Raw genomic sequence first — 15,512 nt, forward strand, 5'->3', positions numbered from 1 at the left:
CTTCAGTCTTCCTCCGTCTCTTCATGGCTGGAGTATTGTGTTTGCTTCGTATTTGCCTGTATTGATTTTCCCCGTCCTCCTCTATCTCTCTATCGGAAGAAATCTATGTTCCCACGACCATGCAGTGAATTTCCTGCTGCATGCTGATGTATCTGTGTCACCAATCTCACATATACACGCACACATATACTCTTGGGTGTGTGTGTGTTTTACAAGCAGGCATTCTGTCTTTTACGTGACTCTGTTGGAAACACAAGACTGTGGTCTTTTGTCACTTAGATCTTTACAGTCTTATTGATCGAGGAGCTGCTGTTAAGGGCATGCTGGGTATTTTACACACAGGACTGCTCTAAAGCTTTGATCTTGTTAAGTTTAATGTGATCAGAAAGGAAAATACCTGAGTTGACCCCTTTCACAGATCTGGGATATTCAATCTATTGGTTCTAAATGGAAGCGGCGGTCTGACTTTTTTATTTTAGGGAATTAATTCGTCTGGCTTTTACTCGGGTATTTCAGATTAGTTTCCATGTTTGTGATGGTGGGAAGCTTTTTTGTCTGCATTTGCATTTAGATGGCCGTACGCCCACACACTGTGGCAATACCTGACAGCAAAACTCAGAGTACAGATATTTCAATTTAAAAAAGAATAATAAGTCTAGACCTTCATAAAAAGTCTAAAACCATATCTAAAAGGAAGGAACATGGGGCATGACTTTGCTTAAAGGTCAAGATGTTTGTTTTAAGTCAGCAGTAGCAAAATACTTGGTTGGTTTGAATTTTAAGTAGTACATTTTATTCAGCCTACACACTTGCCTTGATTAAATAGTTGTTGTTCTTATCAAAGTACATTTTCAGCACAAACCTTCAACATAATTATGATTTGTATTGCAGCCATAACAGCTCACCCTGATAACATGCCATGAATATTTCCACTCCATAAAGCTGGTAATAAAGATGATGATGAAGGGCTGGTAGGTGAATGTTATGCCCAGACTGCTGCCATGTTACTCAGTGAGAATAACAGAGCATATTGCCTACAGCTGGCCACATCAATGTCCCCAGCTCTCTGAGGGCTATGTACATGTCGAGATTTCATATTAAACATGATATGAAAGCCAACCCCGGGGAAAAGGAGGAAGGGATATATATCTTCTGCCTTTCCCTCTGTTTATGCTGACCTTCCTCCACCATGTTGACAACTTCCCTTCAACCTCTTCTATTGCTGCTATTAATGTATTATATCTTCCACTTAGTTATAATGTAGTAATATCTTAAAAACAGATATTACAAAGTGACTTACAAAGCAAAGTGAAAGCAGAGGGCAACGTAACCAAGGAAAGGTAAAAAAATAACCAAAGTGAGACAAAATTAAGGTAAAAAAAACGTCAAATGACAAAAAACATAGGACGGAAGAAATATTATTTTAAAAAACACGCCAATTAACAAAAAAATCAAAAGCAACTCTTTAAGGCATGTGGACTAGTGCGTGTGTGTCGTTGTGTCCCTGGGCAAGACACTTCACCCCAAATTGCTCCTGTGGTGATTGTCCACAGTATTGAGTGTGTAAGTCGCTTTGGATAAAAGCGTCTAACAAGTGACATGTAATGTTCAAAAATAAGAGTTTCAGTTTAACGCAGCGTCCACACGGCGGCGTGCGTTGAAGCTTGCCGGTGGGCGTGTCTGAAACTCGACCAACAACCAATCACATGAACCTCCCGCCCCGGACACACAAGCACACGGTTTGATTGGCTAGAGCTTGTACTGGCATATGATTTGATTGGCTGACGCTTCCGTCGAAGCTTCACAAGTTGAACATTGCTCTACTTTTGAACCAAGCAAAGCGAAGTCACCCCATTCAAAGTGAATGGGCAGAACCGTTGAAGCTTCAACGCACGCCGCCGTGTGGACGGGCCGTCAGAATGGATTTAAAGGAGGTCACTGATTCTGCGAGCCTTTAGTCGTCTTTAGGTTTAAGCCTCGACTTTGGAACGGAGAGAAGGTCCACATGGAGAATTTAAGGCTGTGAACTGGCACATGTTTCTGCTAAGTAGCTTGGGACCGGACCCAGAAAAGTGATCAGTAAAATCCTGAAATCAATTCTAAATGGAGCACAGAGCCCAGCTGCTGCACTCTGAACTAGCTGGAGGAAGAGAGTGACTCTAGAAGTCTCTCTCCTCTGAATGTTATATTCTCATCCCAGTGAATTACTCTCCTCTCAGCTCCGCCTTTTTCGTCTTCTTTCTTTTTTTTCTTGCTTTCTTTGTCTCATTTTTTCCTCCCCTTCTCTATTCACTGCCTCTTGAGTTAGGAGATGTTAGACATGTGGTCCGCAGAGCTTCCAGTCCCCAGGGAAATATGATTGACATGCCCATTACTGCCAGGAAGTCAATTAGAAACAAAAAGTGTGTGTGTGTGTGTGTGTGTGTGTGTGTGTGTGTGTGTGTGTGTGTGTGTGTGTGTGTGTGTGTGTGTGTGTGTGTGTGTGTGTGTGTGTGTGTGTGTGTGTGTGTGTGTGTGTGTGTGTGTGTGTGTGTGTGTGTGTGTGTGTGTGTGTGTGTGTGTGTGTGTGTGTGTGTGTGTGTGTGTGTGTGTGTGTGTGTGTGTGTGTGTGTGTGTGTGTGTGTGTGTGTGTGTGTGTGTGTGTGTGTGTGTGTTTTGTATAAAGGAACACACACATATTTATTAATAGACTCTTCTATAAATGTTCTAGTATCCAAGGAAAGTGCCTGCGGCGGGATGGATGAAGAGGACTTCATCAGAGCCTTCACAGATGTCCCTACTGTCCAGGTACATTACACCCAGAAGCAGACTTACAGAAAGTCTCACACCTTATCTTATGCATTAAATGAGACAGGTTATCAAGGTCGAAATGTCTTTTTTTAACTCTCTTTCAAATGTCTCTATGCAGATTTACTCGGCGAGGGATCTCGAAGACAACCTGAACAAGATCCGGGAGATCTGCTCCGACGACAAACACGAATGGGACCAGAGAGCCGCCGCTGTCAGTATTTTCAACTTAATTTTCAGTTTATTTAAGTAATTACCTTTTTTGACGCTGCTTTCTTTGGTCATAATCAGTGTGTTTAATGTCTGTTTTTTTACAGATGAAGAAGATCCGCTCACTGTTGGTGGCGGGCGCTACCACCTACGACTGTTTCTTCCAGCACCTCCGGCTACTGGATGGAGCCTTCAAACTGTCGGCTAAAGACCTGCGCTCACAAGTGGTCCGAGAGGCCTGCATCACTGTGGCGTGAGTGATGATTAGATAGATACCACTCAGCTCAGAGGCAATGTCCGAACCAGTAGAGAGAGGAGAGTACCGGTACCGTTCAAGGTCTCACAAATATAAGCAATAAACTTGATAATAATAAAAAAACATTAAGAACTGCATAATTGATTGCACAGACAGGAGACATCCTCATAAGAGGGTCTACTTAAGAGAACACTAATTTACACTTTATTTACATTGATCTTTTTAAAGCAGAGTTTTTTAGGATTCATTGCAAACACACACTTAAAGAGGCAACTCTTCACAGTCCAAACCCCACCAGCTGACTATTGCATTATAAAGTCAATATTTGTGGGATTCTGGACACAGTCCCCGTTGATGAGATGGCACTCCCATCCCAACACATCTTTTTATGACACTTTTCACATTTTGGATTTTGCTCCGTGTTTCCAACATGTGTTTGTTGTGGATTCTTGCAGCCACCTTTCAACATTGCTGGGGAATAAATTTGACCACGGGGCAGAAGGTATCGTTCCCGTCCTGTTCAACCTCGTCCCAAACTGCGCCAAAGTCATGGCCTCCTCCGGCGTGGCAGCTATCCGCATCATCATACGGGTAAGTCTTGCAACTGAGCTTCTTACAGTCTCGTTGAGGTTCTTCGTTGTTACCTTTATAGGGTGATTGTTGGATTATTATCCCTTTCATATCTTTTTCATGCTCTGCTTTCTCTCTGCAGCACACCCACGTCCCCAGACTCATCCCCCTGATAGCCAGTCACTGCGCATCCAAGTCTGTGTCGGTCAGAAGGTGAGATTACCATGGATGTTCACACCACAGTGATAAAAAGCCTAATTGTGCTATCAGCAGTTCTCAATCCATAAACAACTATTAGATCCTAAAATGAATAAAGTGCTGCTGATGATGATGTTGTAAAGATCCTAAACTGTGTCATCTCCAGGCGCTGTTATGACTTCCTGGACCTTCTGCTACAGGAATGGCAAACCCACTCTTTGGAGAGGTGAGGATTTATTCTAACATGGCTCAGAGCAAACCATGCAAAATTCTACTTTGCAAGATTCACATAAGTGTGATTGACAACAGAAAAAAATCCTGCAAGGTTGACATACATTTAAAACCCTGCATATTTTCATTGCAGGCACACAGCAGTGCTGGTTGAGAGCATCAAGAAGGGGCTTCGAGATGCAGACTCAGAAGCCAGAGTGGAGGCTCGCAAGTAAGAAGCAAGCATTCAGGAAAATGAAATCATATGAAACACGAGTAGTGTGAAATATCTACTCGTGTCCGGCAGTGGCTCAGTCAGTTGTGGCTTGGACTGGGAGCTGTAGGGTCGCCGGTTCAAGTCCCCGACCAGACCTAAATATGGAGTGTGGACTGCTACTTGGAGAGGTCCCAGTTCACCTCCTGCCCTGCCGTGGTGCCCTTGAGCAAGGCACCGGACACCCCCCTTCCCCCCCCACTCCCATTGCTCCCCGGGAGCTGTGCAATAGCTGCCCACTGCTCCTAGTACTCGACTCCTGGTACTAGGATGGGTTAAAAGCAGAGAACAAATGTCACTGTGTGCTGTGTGCTCTGCATGTGTGACCATTAAAGAGGGTTTCATCCCTCCCAATTCTATTCTATCTATATCTCATTGTCCTCCTTTTTCTCTCTAAATCCCTTGATTCTTCCTCCTTTTCTGTGTCCACCTCCATCTGTTACCATCTTCCCTGCTGCCTCTCTCAGGGCGTATTGGGGTCTGAGGAACCATTTCCCATCAGAGTGTGACGCTCTCTACAACTCCTTGGAGCCGTCGTACCAGAAGACTCTGCAGTCCTGCCTGAAGAGCTCCGGCAGCGTGGCCTCACTTCCCCAGAGCGACCGCTCCTCGTCCTCCTCTCAGGAGAGCCTCAAGTAATAAACACTCAGCCATTGTCTTCCACAGTTTAGACGCTTTAGTACACATAGACCTCTTGATATACTTCTTTTGAGTCTTTTGAATGTTTCAAAAGACCCAATCTGTAGACCTGCACACCCCCACTGCACATGGATCAAATTTCCTTAGTTTACTTTCTCCTCCCACCTCTCGTAATGTCAGCTTTTCTGCTGTATGCATCCGTAAAAGAAAAATAATTCGGATGAATCAAAGTGGACTTCCTGCTGTTCTTTAGAAAGCCTCTAGAAACTTCTTCCACTTTTGTTAAAGCTTTGCAGAGGTGGAACAAAGACATTTTAAGAAGGTTATTCAGAGCATTACAGTCTAACCCGGCCTTTCTTGATTCTCTGCTTTCTATTTCACTGGGAAACTTAATGCCAGAGTAAGCTGAAATGTAATCAAAGTAGAAAGACATTCCTTCCTGCTACAGTGCTTTCTATTATGTACTTGTTGTCAGTGTGGATGAATATAGTTTGAACTCTGTGGCTGAGCCTCAGAGAACAAGCAACCTTTCAGTGCTGCTGACACTATGTCATAATGACAAATGTATATAATGCTGTGAGCATACTTAAGGTGATATCTTCTACTCTCAATTTGTATTTTACTCCATTACTATAAGATGTAATGTTAGTGGGAACATTATTAAAAAAAAGATAACCTGATTATTGATCAGAAGAATTAACTGTGTGTGGAACAAATGTAAACATTTACCTCTGACCGTTTGGGTTTCCATAAAGGATCAAAATATTGTTCAAACTACTGACTTAAAAAATATGTGTTTTATGTCAAAACAAAAATAGTGTTTTTTGGTTGAAATAGGGCACACTAATTGGATCACCCATTGCACTCTTTCTGCACTCTCTGATTGATTCTTTGAATCATTGATTTAAAGAATCCCAGGGCAGTGAGTGCTTACATAACAGGAAAAGTCAGGATAACATAATAAAGCCCTAAAGCCTATTTCCACTTGGGTCCCTCAGGAAAATTACACTTTACTGTAAATCTGTTCAGATTTGTGGTAAAGGGACTGAACCTCTTTTGGGGTCAAAGCTGTGAAATACCACTTCTTCATTGAAAAATACTAAAGCTTTTATTTAAAAAAAAAAAATGCCCACCACTAAAGAAGAATTGTGTTTGTTTGCTGTTGTGGACTGACCTACTTTTCTCTCTCTCTTGCAGTCGGCCTCTGACTTCTAAATGGTCAGCCGCTCCGGGGCGAGGTGAGTCAAACACACACATACTCTCACACACACACAGCCAGCGGCGGCTACACCTCTCTCGAACCCATGACCTCATGCTCACTCGCTCCTGTGAAAACACACACATACACGGCGACGAACATCAGCTCCTATACAGAGCCATTTCCCATCATCCTCATTTACATCCGCCTGTGTCCGTACAGCCACATCCTGTTACGTTGTTTTTATGTCACTACACACATGTGCGCACACACAAGTGCGTGTATGTGTCTGGCTGTTCGTGTACTTCTGTATTGTTTCAGTATTTTGGTATTGTGGTGCCTGCATGTGTTTGTATATGTCCCCTCATCACCTCCCATCCCTTCTCCAACACGCTCCTCCTCCTCACCTCCCACCAGTCCCTACGGTTTCAAAGGGTGGGCTGTCGGCGGCCTCCCTGCAGCGTTCCCGTAGCGACGTGGATGTAAACGCAGCAGCAGTCGCTAAGCACCGGCAGGTCGGACAGGCCAGGGGAGCCGGGCGTCTGACCCCTGGCTCCTACTCCTCTCTGGGTAAGGGCCCCGTCAGGCCAGTTATATGACTCACCAGACAGACATCAGCTAGCAGGACGTCAGGCAGTCATGAAGACCCCGAGGAGTCAGATCAGAATAATGCTGCTAAAGTTTCTGACAGGCTGAAGTAAAGAGTCAAAGTCATCCTATGAAAGCTCGCCATAATAAGGACTCACACAGCTCAGTGCTCGAACTGGCCTTTCCACTCTCCTCTCCTGCCTCCTCATTGCCTGTTAATGTGTCCTTTATGTGTGCTATGTATAAATATTTTCTGTGTGCTTCCTCATATCACTGGTTCCCAACCCTAGGGCCCAAAAAAACGTTTTAAACTCAGTTAGCTTTTATCTCAGGTTTTCATTTATTTCTGTGAAGGAAAAAAATGAAGTTTGTATTTTTTTAAGTTTAGATTTTGATCTTGGAAAAGACAGATTAAAACACAAAGATCTGAACATAAACTGCTATATTCACATAGACTTCCCGTTGTGATAATCAGCCTCATCTAGCATCAGAAAAGTACACAGTTAAACAACTAAAGAGCTAATAGAACTATAGCCGAGTCTCAAGTAGAAGAAAAGACAAAAAAAGCTTTTTAATTATGTTTTAAAAAAACATACATACTACATACTGAGCTGTATGTGTAATATGGGTTATATTAATAAAGGTAAGGAGTAAACTGATGCAATACTCACAGGAAATAATCCACTCTTCCAAGTTGCTTTTTTTCTCTCCCAATACTTCAGGCTGTTTTGTGGTCACAGATTGGGCTCTATTACCAAATACAATATGAAATATCCATAAAAGATGTCACATAGTCAGATTTCTTCCATTGAATCAATGCCAGGGGCCCCTTGGTAACAGAAGGTTGGGAACCACTGCTGTGGATCGTCCTCTGTGTTGTTCCTCCGTGTCTCCGTGACCTCTGCATGGTTCTGTTAAACAGATGTTCTGTAACTAAAACAGACTGTGCTCCTCTCTTCTCTCCCCTCTCTTGTCCCTCGTTTTTGTTCGTCATTATGTATTCTTTTGTGTTTCTTTTTTATTGACATTTACTGTTCAATTTTCATTTTACTTTCCTTGTTTTCCTTTTCCTTTTGTGTCTTACTTTTAACAATCATTTTGTGTCCATCCTTGTACGTTTTGTGTCCCTTGTTTCTTTCACCCTCTCTCTCTCTGCCACTAAAGATGATGCCTCTGATAAAACGGATGGTAAGATCATCTCACTCTGCTTCACCAGCGACAATCGGCTCATCTTATTCTGTTCCTTCATTTCCCTTTCCTCACTTCATTCCGGTCCACCAGTCCATATCAGCTCCTTTTGTTGCAGTGTGTGGCCACAGCGCCCCCTGCTGGCAGACATCCACATCCATCCTACTCATAACACCATGATTTCAATGAATAACACATCTAAAATCATGTTCTGCTTTGCTACAGTTTAATCTCATTTAGGGCTAATCCAACAACACCTGCATTAAACATTAAACAACTGAGGCTTCATCAGGATACACAAATCAGTATTAGATGTTTACTTTATTGTCATTATGTATAGTACAGGAACTGAGAAGACAAAATGCAGTTTAGTTTAGTACAATGCAGAGTCATGCAGTAGTTATATTTATAATAAACAGTACTTTGTTTGTGTGGAATATAGAATACACAGAAAGCTAGACACACGGTATGAACAGTATTGAACCTGTGCAGGTGAAATGTAATATTTATACCCTGCTCCTTCTTTGTCTGTCTGTAGGGACGAGGTCAGACAATGGTAAGATCGTGGTTAGGTAGATGTGTGTGTGGGCATGTTTAAGGGAATTGTTTAGTTGCTATTAGTTGTTGCCTGGAGAGGAATCACCAGGAATCGATATATAAAGAATTTGAACTCTGGTAGCCTTACATGTGATCGAAATCTGAAAATAAGAAGACAGATCTAACATTAGTAGTGCTTGAAACAAGTATTTGAGCCTTATGCATCACCGATAGGGACAGGGCATTGTTTTTGGCTTTTTAACGTTAAATGCGTGGATCATTTTGGCTGTTTATTTGCATATTTTATACATTTTGCCATTTTACATTTCCCAGACGATAATTAAAAACCTCATGGCCTGAAGTGTATATATATATATATATTTTTTTTTTTTTTTTATGAAAACAACCTGCCTTTTAAGGGTTTAAACTCTGAACATATTATAATGTTTGTAATTTGGAGGATCTGGACTAATGGTGAATGAAATCAGTGAAAGTGAAAAATAATATTTAAACATAATTTCATGGCATTTTCTGAGACTTTTTTTGTCCTCTTAAGACATCATAGCAACTTTTAAAGGGATGCATAAGGGTAAATAGAAGAATGGCTTTACGTAAACAGATGATGCACTGCAGGGGCTGAAGTGAATGGGCTGTTGAAGTTTGTCAGATTTTGAAGTACGTACTTAGTGACAATTGTTCCTAATTCACTGAAGCATCCCTGTGTGTATCCGTGCGACTGAATCTGTTTAGTTGAGGATCTGACATTAGTAAAGCATCCTCTGGCAGTAGTGGCTTTTCGTTAGCTGTAGTGCTTCCTAGGTTCTGGGCTTATGCAGCTGCAAACTAGACGTGGATAGATGTGTAGCACAGTGCGTTTTGTTTTTAAGTATTTTTCCCTCCACACATCCAGGCCGTTTACGTACCAAGCAGCCGCTGTCCACCGCCAGCAGCATGTCCAGCCAGGTGGACTCCAGAGGACGCAGCCGCACCAAGATGGTGTCCCAGTCACAACGTATGTACCCCTCCCACCACACACACTCCATGACTTAAACCCAGCTGTGAGTGAAAAGTTCTGGGTATGAAGTGGACTTACCACCTCAAATAAACACACAAACACACACACAACAGGAATAGTGTGTGTGAGCTTCTCTGAGTGTGTGTTTCTCAGAGTCTTATGTGGAGTGTGTCATTACTTGTTGCCTTCGCGGTGACGATAAGCTCTGTGTAAATGTTTTTGTGCCTTCAGGTTCCGAAGAATCCGATTGCACGCCAGGTATTCTGTTTGTGTGTCAGAGTTAGTATGCGTGTGTGTGTCTCTGTGCACCACAGTGGGAATGGTGGCACCACCTGCTATCGCTCTCATTCTGATCAAGGTGTTTCGTGTACAGAGAAGTTTGTGTGTTTTTAATGTGCGTTCTTCTGTGCATGCTGTGTCTCATCACTGAGGATGGTGTGGTGGACGGTTTCTTACTGCAGCTCTAGCCTGGCTTTGGCTGTCATTTAGGTTATTAGGAATATTTCAACAGACGTGAAGGAACACAAGCCTCTGATCCAGTTACTATTGTTACACACAAACAGGGTTCGTACAAAGTCCTGAAAGTTTGAAATAGCCTTTTCTTTTTTTTAAACGTTATGTCTTCGTGGTTTGTACTCAAATATAGCCCTCAAAAAAACATAATCTGTTACATCTACATAATCATGTAAACCAACAATATTTATTTATATTATTTTTTAAATGAACCCTGTGTCATGAGTTCGTTCTGAGTTTGTTCGCACATTGAAGGTAGCTAGTTAACTTATGTACCTGCTCATCAGCTACTAGGTAACAACTTATTAAGCATAAGCAGCATGCCAGGCTGACGTCTTAATAACAACTGAGTAATGAAAATACAAAGTAGATGTCTTCGGAGACGAGCTACTGGAAGGAACGGTAATGCCAACCTTAAGAATCAGAATACCTTTATTCGTCCCACAGATGGGAAATTTGAAGCGAGATCGACTTACTTTACAAAATGAAAATATTCATTGATTGCTGTGGTTATTTAGAAATACTGTGAACTTATTTTTTGGGATTGCATTCATAACAACTTAAATGTGATGATAAAGTGTTTGAGATTATGGCAATTTTTGGTTTAGGAATTGTGAAATGGCTTTAAATCTTAAAAAGCTGTGCGAACCCTGCCTAAAGCTAATGTTTGTACCTGCTTCTTATACGTGGCTGTGGTTCTATTTTGAAAACCAGTTTTAGTAGTTGATTGATTGGACCACAGCCCACTGCAACAATCAGATCTGGAAAGTGAGAGACAGAATGATCTCAGAATGACAGGGGAAATGGCAGCCGAACAGAGGCTAAGAAACATTTCGGTGTGTCTGAGAGTGTGTGGGTATTTTTGGGCATATTTACTTTGAGGCCTTTTCTTTTCCTCATTGTGAACAGGCTTTGCTACATATCCAGCTGTCCCAACATGCACTGCTTTTCCCAGGCTATCATCTGCAGCTGGTTCAGTGTTAGTGTGTGTGTGTTTGTTTAAGCAACACATCGTCAATGTTTTCCCTTTTTATTAAATGGATTTATTTAATCAAAGTGCTTCAGTTTGTCCTCCATCCTTGATATAGAACACCAGGATGCGCTCCCATCGTACTCTGTGTTCCAACTCCCATGCCGCTTATTTTGTGTTAACTCCCATAATGCATCTGGTTTAATCTGCTGTTCCTTCCCCCTCGCCTCTGCTTCCCCCCCTCCTCCCAACCAATGGGCTTATTGGCCCAGGATCTCAGTCTGCTACCCCTGTCGGTGGTAAGATTACAACGCTACTTCTTCTCCGCTCTCTTTATCTTTACTGCCATTCCTCTGTTTCCCTGACTTCCTCCCCCTTCACACGCTCCCAGAAAGGTCACTTAAAGCTTCTCCCACCCTGGCATGCTGGGATTTGTAGTCACAGACTGTTAACATGGCTGTCCTATGATCATGCTGAATACACTGCTTTGGGACCCTGGTGTTTCTGCACTCTAATGTGTGCTTGGATTGAACATTTATTTTTGTATCCCTGTATAAATGACAAACCTTTCCCTACTGGAATTCAGGTGTCCAAAATAAGTATTTTTAGATGCCAGGCAACATTTTTTAATTTTGTGTAATTAAAACGTCTACATAGTTTACAATCTTATCAACAGTTGAAAATATGTTGATATTGTTATGCTAACGTGCATTTATAGAATCCACTTTTACTTTGTTTATCTTTTAATGTAAAGAGACGATAGAATTTAGTGAGATGACTGGAAAATAAACAATAAGACAATAACTTGCTAAACCAAATAAAAACTAAGAAGAAAACAGCAACATCTCTATTTAGCCTCTTCCCTGTGATGTAGATGTGTTTTTAGCTCCGTGTCACTAGCTGCTAGAGCATAGAAAGAGACTTTTCATTGTGTGTGTGTGTGTGTGTGTGTGTGTGTGTGTGTGTGTGTGTGTGTGTGTGTGTGTGTGTGTGTGTGTGTGTGTGTGTGTGTGTGTGTGTGTGTGTGTGTGTGTGTGTGTGTGTGTGTGTGTGTGTGTGTGTGTGTGTGTGTGTGTGTGTGTGTGTGTGTGTGTGTGTGTGTGTGTGTGTGTGTGTGTGTGTGTGTGTGTGTGTGTGTGTGTGTGTGTGTGTGTGTGTGTGTGTGTGTGTCCACTCCTGTGTGCTCATTTCTAGTAGGTCTAGCTTCATGTGTTGAGCCCAAAAGTCTGTCTACACACCTCATATTCACCATTCAAGAGAAAGTTGTCCTTTGTTTGTCTTAAGGTTGAAAGGCATGTTGTTATTCATTGTAGAATAAGACAAACCGTTAGCATTGCATTTGGAGACGGGATGTTATTGGGAGGAGAAATTAAGACCTGTGTTATTATAATGTATGTAATAGTTCTGGAAAAAAGACTGAATAGCTGTCCGATAACATCTTCTTGTTATTAAAATGTAACTTTTATCCTCTTTCCAATGACATCAAACCCTTTTAAGTTCGCTATTAACTTAAGGTATTAATATAAGTAATGTATGTTTCAACACTAAAGGGTTTGGAAACCAAGTAAGAAAAGCAGTTGTTTGTGTACATATCTAAGAACCCTTTTAGAAATAGGATCCTCACATTAAAGGGGGATCGGTTCCGTTTATTTGCAGCTTCAACTGTTGAATTCCCCTTGTTTGCACGAGTAAGGCTTTTATTTGACTTCCTCCCTGTCTTTGTGTTTCGTCCTCCTCTCTCTGCAGCTGGCAGTCGGAGCGGCTCCCCGGGTCGAGTGCTGACGACCACGGCCCTGAGCACCATGAGCTCCGGGGCCCACAGGGTGCTGGCCGGCTCCAGCGGGGACAAAAACAGACGCAGCCGCATCCCCCGCAGCCAGGGCTGCTCCAGAGACTCCTCCCCCACACGCCTGTCTGTCGGTAAGGACACGTTATCTGTTATTTCATATTTGACTTCTGTAACAAATGTTTGATGATGGTTTTGATACTCAGTTACTTTACGAGCAGCACACACAGTTGTCCTTGGATCTCAACCTTTTCCCCTCTTCCTATCTTCTCTTCCCGCCCCTGGTGCTTCTGTCCTCTAGCTCCTTCCAGCATTAGCTCCATCTACAACGGAGCGGCCAGAGGAGGTAAGGCTCCGCCCTCGACCAGACCATCCTACCATCCATCTCTTAACCTCCATCTGTCAGGGCTGTACCCAATGTTTTTAAAGCTTTTATTCAGGTTTTTGAATTAAGCTAGGGATGCCTGTAACAAACCGAGACAAAATAATTTGTGTAAAAATCTATTTGGGGAAACGATCAGCCGTCATTATGTTTTTGAAAGGCTTAACGCAAACATATATGGATGGAAGTACAATTGTAAGCAGCCAAGAGCGAAATCAATTTATCAATCAGCATTATACTAATAATATTAGTGTAGCATAATCTTTAGCTTCAACAGAGCATAAGTACCATGCTGAAACTCAATAAATAAATGTGTAAAACGAAAAGGAATTCAAGGTTTTGATTGAAGCTTCGAAACTATTTGGTACAGCCCTTGTATATAATGTCATCATGATCTTGAAATCATCCCTCATTGTTTATGATCATCCATCACTATAAATCTCGCGATTTCTCCCATCTTCCCAGTCTCTAACCTGTCTCTGAATTATGGCTGTGTTGCTATGGAGATGGGTGCCCATGATCAGCAGATGTCCGGCATTATGAATGCCTCCTCCCCTCTTTACTTACCTGTTGCCATTGGCTGGTGAACCACCCCTCTGGCAGGATCAGCAGCTTGATCAGGGATTCAGGCTGTGATTAACCCTGATTGGCTGTAGACGCTGCAGCTGACGAACAGAGCAATGAACGGACAAGTTGATTGCGATGCTATTGGATGAAAGCGCACATCCTCCCCTCGCCCATCCCTCGTTCGCTTAATTCATTCTTACATAATCACTTCCTTTTCTATTTTGTGTGTTTGTGTGTGAGATGGGTGATTGCATGTGATTATCAAAACGTTTTTGTTTCATTTCAAATTGAGTCCAGCAGTCCTGTGCTTCTATGGGTGATTCTCATCTAGAGCTGAACTAATTAGTCAACCAAGAAAATAATTTGCAGCTTTGAGAATCAATAAATCAATTAAGTCCCAATATTTGCTGGTTCTAGGTTCTGAAATTAAAATGTCATGATTATTTAATCGTTAACTGAAACTGAAATTGCCAATCCATCCACAGAAACGTAATCTGCCGTTGTTTTGAAAGTTAAACATGCTCCTTTGAGTCAGTAGCTCGTATTCTCTCTTGTATACGTCAGTTTTTCACTTTTGCATGTTCTGTGTACATAGATAAAGACGTATATAAGATACGTCTTTATCTATGAATCGTCATCTCTGTCTTATATCACAACTCATGTTTGTCTTTCTTCTTTGTCCTTTGGTTGTCTTATGTATGTCCCTTCCCTTTGTCCTTTGTGTTCTTACTACTGCTTTTCTTCCCTTTGCTGCTCTTCCTTCCCTTCCTTCCCCTCACCTTTCCCTCTGCTGCGTCGCGGTGTTGTTACCCGGTGGTGTTAGCTCGGGGCAGTCGTATCCCTCGGCCCAGTATGAGTCAGGGCTGCAGCAGAGAGGCCAGCAGGGAGAGCAGCCGGGACACCAGCCCCGTACGCTCCTTCACTCCCCTCGGTGAGTAGCAGCCGCAGACAGACACCCAGGAGGGATTACTAGTGAAATCACAGATGGCTAGGAAATCAAAGCAGGAGAGAAAGCTTTCTTTAAGTAAGCTCAGAATCAAGCAACTTCTATATTAATGGTGTCTGATTTGACCAAACTTATAAAAACCTCAACATTTTGAGGGTGATTAAAAAAAGAAAAGAAAGAGAAAAATCACTTGCATGTTTTTCAGCCTTTCTTTCTCCTCTCACACCCTGTGTTAGGGTTGTGTGTTTCTTTGTCTCGTGTGTGTGGGTGCGTGAGTTAAACTCTGTATGTGTGTTTTAATCTTGGTTGCAGCAACGCGGAGCTACTCTCGCTCCACCGGAGCGCTCCACGCACCTGACGTTTTTGGTGCTGCAGGTGAAGGCTGAGTACTTCTTCCTCTCCGTACCTCACCCACCCACGTCGCCTTGATTTGTGTTCGCTCACCCGTTCTTCTTTTTGTTTTCTTTAGTGCCAAGCATCTTCTCCTACAATTTTGTCAACCTTTTTTCTTTCCTTTTCCATCAGCCTCCATGTTTTTTGTTCATTTATTTTTTTATTCCCCTCCAGGATGTCGTACCTTCCAGTGGAAATGCATGTTTCTACCAGTTTTACCATTGTTACATTTGTTTATTTAGCCCTGCCTCTTTTCTACAAGGACACCAACAAATCTTCCATGTT

The 15,512-nt window shown here is 42.4% G+C and overlaps 1 protein-coding gene across 18 annotated transcripts in view; it reads left to right on the plus strand.

Annotated features, from left to right (window-relative positions):
- The window catches only part of clasp2 (cytoplasmic linker associated protein 2), a 71,097-nt gene that overhangs the window by 36,669 nt on the left and 18,916 nt on the right, over positions 1-15,512 (plus strand). For 4 of the 18 annotated variants that reach the window (XM_071204844.1, XM_071204845.1, XM_071204851.1 and 1 more), the window contains 17 exons: positions 2,711-2,787; positions 2,909-3,001; positions 3,105-3,250; positions 3,709-3,844; positions 3,966-4,036; positions 4,188-4,247; positions 4,386-4,463; positions 4,973-5,140; positions 6,342-6,382; positions 6,760-6,912; positions 8,095-8,118; positions 8,657-8,674; positions 9,566-9,667; positions 12,900-13,073; positions 13,241-13,285; positions 14,712-14,819; positions 15,147-15,209. In XM_071204844.1, the coding sequence (XP_071060945.1) occupies positions 2,711-2,787; positions 2,909-3,001; positions 3,105-3,250; positions 3,709-3,844; positions 3,966-4,036; positions 4,188-4,247; positions 4,386-4,463; positions 4,973-5,140; positions 6,342-6,382; positions 6,760-6,912; positions 8,095-8,118; positions 8,657-8,674; positions 9,566-9,667; positions 12,900-13,073; positions 13,241-13,285; positions 14,712-14,819; positions 15,147-15,209 (1,557 nt within the window). Of the gene's footprint in view, positions 1-2,710; positions 2,788-2,908; positions 3,002-3,104; positions 3,251-3,708; positions 3,845-3,965; positions 4,037-4,187; positions 4,248-4,385; positions 4,464-4,972; positions 5,141-6,341; positions 6,383-6,759; positions 6,913-8,094; positions 8,119-8,656; positions 8,675-9,565; positions 9,668-9,901; positions 9,929-11,425; positions 11,453-12,899; positions 13,074-13,240; positions 13,286-14,711; positions 14,820-15,146; positions 15,210-15,512 lie in introns of all 18 variants that reach the window. The other 14 variants (XM_071204847.1, XM_071204848.1, XM_071204853.1 and 11 more) reach the window with 8 other exon arrangements.

Source organism: Pseudochaenichthys georgianus, chromosome 11, assembly GCF_902827115.2.
Source record: "Pseudochaenichthys georgianus chromosome 11, fPseGeo1.2, whole genome shotgun sequence".
NCBI lineage: Eukaryota > Metazoa > Chordata > Actinopteri > Perciformes > Channichthyidae > Pseudochaenichthys > Pseudochaenichthys georgianus.